This window comes from Theobroma cacao, chromosome 7, assembly GCF_053813885.1.
Source record: "Theobroma cacao isolate CCN51 chromosome 7, ASM5381388v1, whole genome shotgun sequence".
In the NCBI taxonomy this organism is placed as follows: domain Eukaryota; kingdom Viridiplantae; phylum Streptophyta; class Magnoliopsida; order Malvales; family Malvaceae; genus Theobroma; species Theobroma cacao.
This window is the reverse complement of record NC_142645.1, coordinates 10,852,084-10,856,198: the sequence shown is the minus strand read 5'-3', so window position 1 is coordinate 10,856,198 and position 4,115 is coordinate 10,852,084. Positions and strand designations below refer to the sequence as shown.

Genomic DNA, 4,115 nt, shown 5'->3' with positions numbered 1-4,115 from the left:
GAACAGTGAGAAAACTTTCGAGCTAATTAAATTGAGACTTGCATGGTGGGTGAAGGCAAAGTGACCTGAGCTTAACCTCTCTGTTCCGGACTTATTTAGAGATCCTAGATTTGTGGTGTTAATACCATTAAAGCTAAGAAGAATGAACTGATACTGATGTGGGAAGAACCACCCCATGGGAGTTTGAAGTGCAACGTTGATGTTGCTGTCAAAGGATGCCCGAGGTAGGTTGGAATAGGGGGCGTCTTCAGGGATGACAAAGGCAGCATGTTGCTTATTTTCTCTAAATCTATGGGAGTGATGGACTCTAGTGCTGCTTAACTGATGGCTCTTTTGGAAGGTTTTCCAGATAATTGCTGTTTCTGATTGGGCAAGAAAACACAACATTATTTTTGAAAGTGACTCCTCCAACGCTGTCACATGGGTGTTAAACCCATAGCAGGTGCCATGGAGACTGAGAAGCACAATCATGAAGATTGAAAGATTCAAATCTAAGATAGGGAGTTGGATCGTGAGGAAACTGCCACGATCTGTAAATACAGTGACAGATAATCTTTCAAAAACTGGTATAGGTAGGCAAAGTGATGTAATGTGGGCTATTGCGGACGATGTTTTTCTTGATAGTGAAGGAGGTGATTAGCTTTATCTCATATTAAGTTCGTGCTGCTAATCTTTTTTTATTAAGAGAAAGCCATCTAGGCTAATCTCTTTTTTTGTACTCCGTATATGCTCTTGAGATCAATACAAAGAGCCAACTTTTTTTTTGTAAAAAAAAAAGAAGATTTTTTTTCGATGAAATCATAAAGTTACTTAATCGACTTAGAAAGGTTTAAGATTTGCTTGGGGTGTTTAAAGGACAAAGAGTTCTTTGTTTTATTATTCTTGGTCCTGAAAAACTCTATTCGATCGTTGAGCTCCAATAGAAAAGGAGAGTTTCCCCTTTGGCGCAAGTTTAGTGTATGTTTGACCTAGCTTTTTTTTCAATTTATTTACCTCTTAAAAGTAAAAATCAGGTCAAATATAATCTTTTGAGAAGCTCTTAAAAAAAAGTAGTTTTTTTTTTAAGAACAAAATTTTTAAAAAAAGAGCTTAAAAAAAAACTTCAAAAAGGAGCTTTTTCTTCTCTTCTTTTAAAAATATAAGAAAATTTTTATTTTTGTTTCAAAAATATCCTCATTTGTTAAAAATAATTACAATATTACCCTTTAAAAAAATGCTTTTTATGATAATTTTAATAAAGATTATAACTTACAAAAAAGAAATTATAAAAAAAAATTTACCAAACAATTTTACCTTAATTTTAAAAGATATTAGTTTTCATAAGAGCTTTATAATAACTTTTAAGTTAGAAAAAGTCAAGCTAAACAGGCTCTTAATATGACAATTCATGTAATAACTTTTAAAATCAGACTTAATTTCAATTTATGTTCTTGTTTGAAAAAAAAAAAATCAAAACAATAAACAACAATTGACATATCATTTACCACCATTAATGGAGATATCTCCAAAGGGTCTCATATTGAGTCATTGCCGGTGGAGTAGCTGCGCTTGGGACTCGGATTTGGCGAAAGACAGGTCCTTGGTTTTATGTTTTTCAATTTTATACGTATACAATTAATAACTTCGAAAATTTATTAAATTTATTAAATATATTTACATGAACATGTGATAATGTTAATATGACGACGTTAATGTCAATTTTATTTTTTAAAGTTTTAACATTTCTCTGATGATTTGATTTTGATACAATTTGAAAAGGTCAAGAATAAAAAATATCAATTTTTTTATTGTCATAGAGTGTAATTTATCCATGACTGTTAAAAAGTGGACGATGTTTGTTAATTATCTTACACTTTGTCCTGATAAGCACAGGAAATAATTGATGCTGATATATTATTTATTTACAAACTATGCCAAAATATCTATTGGGACACAATCTCGGAGAATAAATATAGGAAAAATTAACAATACTCTTAGAAAATATACCACAAATCTTGCTACTTGGTTATTCATTAAACAAACATTAAGTACATTAGAGAGGAGCTTTCCTTCAGCTTTGATAGAGATCAGGTAACAAGTTTCACACTACATCTTGAATTTTACAGTAAACATTGGACAACAAACGTTCAGTATACCTACTCTCTTCATGTCTTGAGATCGAGATTTGGGTCCACAACTTCACATTTGAGTCCATAGAAAGAAGAACGAAGCGGTTGAAGAATAATTTGAGATTGAGTGTATAAATCGCCAACTTATTTATTGGTAAACACCAAAAAGTATCAAACGACGTACCAAAGTTAAGAACACATTCATGCCGACTGAGTTTTCTCAAATTTCAGTCATGCAGAATTAATTTTTGCAAAATCAAGGGACTTCTTACCGTCGTGTGCATTTCCAAAAAAATTGTTCATGTAATCAGCAAGAACAAACTCTCTATAAAGAGCAATTCCATCTTTCTCAACCACTTGAGGCAACGGTGCAATCTTTTCTGTTGGTTTTGGAATTGTAAATATTGGTATTGAAACTCTTGATTTTGTGCTTGTGGTACGAACTCTGTGCTCCGCACTTTTGTACTTTCCATTGCTTAGTATCTGCCGATGAAAGGCATGTTAAAAATGATAGTTAGGTTTAAAGCTTTTTGATTGTTTGAATCTTCTACTTGTTTCAAATGACTAATTTTTCATCGAAGCAAAAAGGTTTCAAACTCGCATTAATGAATTTGATAGGTGGTAGGCACATCTGTGGTATGTTAAGGATCCATCTCTCACTGTGTATAGTGTGTGATGGATTTTTTGTGCTTATCACCGACACTTCCCCTTATTGTAGGGTGGTTTGAGCTTTTATGCCTTTGATGGGTGAATAAAGGCTGCAAACCACTGCTTTTGAATGGCCTATGGCTGTTAATGAGAAGTTGCCTTTCAAAAAAAAAAAAGACTTTGATGGGTACCTGTAACATATCGCCAACATTGATGACCAAAGCACCAGGGATAGGAGGGATCTCCATCCACTCTCCTTTCTTTCCAAAATCTATATCATCTTCAATTTTCACATATAAACCACCAATTCCATCCTGCAATAAGACGGTAAGAGTACCCATATCGGAGTGACGTCCTACTCCTACTGTGAGATCTGGATTAGGACATGTTGGATAGAAGTTCATATTAATCATCTTCTTATCAAAGAGTGCGTCGATCTTTGAGTCTTCTGGTTTCACCCCTAGATTTCCCATTAAAACTTCAAGCAATTTGCTCACCATGCCGATTGATGTCCTCAGGTATTCAAGTGCCACTTCCCTAGAAAGTAAAAAACATGTAAAAGAATTGAAGGTGCAAAGACAAAACATGCATAAAAACGACTTTATATCTCACCTGCACTCAATAGGCCAATGTTCAAGAGCTTCGGCATCACTGGTGTATTGCATGCTGATATAATCTTTCCATTCTAATGCTCGCTCTTTCTCTGGCACGAAGCTCGTTCCGTACTTCACTAACGGGGTAGGACTCACTTCTGTGCGATAAATAGCCTTCCTTTCAGGGGGCAGGCAGAAGAAATTATGCGCGGTATCCTTAAGGGACTCTAGTAGTTCAACAGGCACTCCATGGTTCACAACTTGGAAGAAGCCCAGAGTCTCAGCAGCTCTAACAATTTCCTTGACCACTTCATCATGATCAGGGCCACCTAGCCTCGACAAATCAATCGGTGGTTGCTCATGTTTGCTCGCGTTTTGCTTGTCTATTCGCTCTTTTGGTGGTTGCATGTAAGCCTGTGGCACCTTCGACAAGCCTAAGTCCACTATTCCTTTGACACCATTTCCATCTCGGACAACAAAGTTGAAAAGCGAGCTGCTATCATCAAAGCTAGGAGCCATTGGTGAGTAGAAAAGGCTGTGCATGTTGAGTGTAAAAGAGGGTTTCTTTGATGAAAACTGATGGGTGAATTCACCAAAAGAGAAGGGCGCAATATAAATAGCAGGGAAACGGTTGAGGTTTCTTGATGATCTTAATTAAATAATTACATGGTGATGACGTTTTGAGGAATTGATCTGAAATTTTCAGCAAGACAAGAAGCATGTCGTTTGAGCAAGGGAAGGCAAAATTTTTGCCTTTGATTCTTTG

General features: G+C 35.5%; 1 protein-coding gene across 1 annotated transcript; it reads right to left on the bottom strand.

Annotated features, from left to right (window-relative positions):
- Positions 1 to 1,992: 1,992 nt before the first annotated feature.
- On the bottom strand, positions 1,993 to 4,115 carry LOC18594553 (scopoletin 8-hydroxylase-like). The gene is made up of 3 exons (XM_018124119.2): positions 3,369 to 4,115; positions 2,948 to 3,293; positions 1,993 to 2,591 (listed from the first exon to the last, which is right to left on the bottom strand). Exons 1-3 carry the CDS (start codon positions 3,890 to 3,892, stop codon positions 2,340 to 2,342), a joined length of 1,122 nt encoding a protein of 373 aa, XP_017979608.2. The 5' UTR covers positions 3,893 to 4,115; the 3' UTR covers positions 1,993 to 2,339.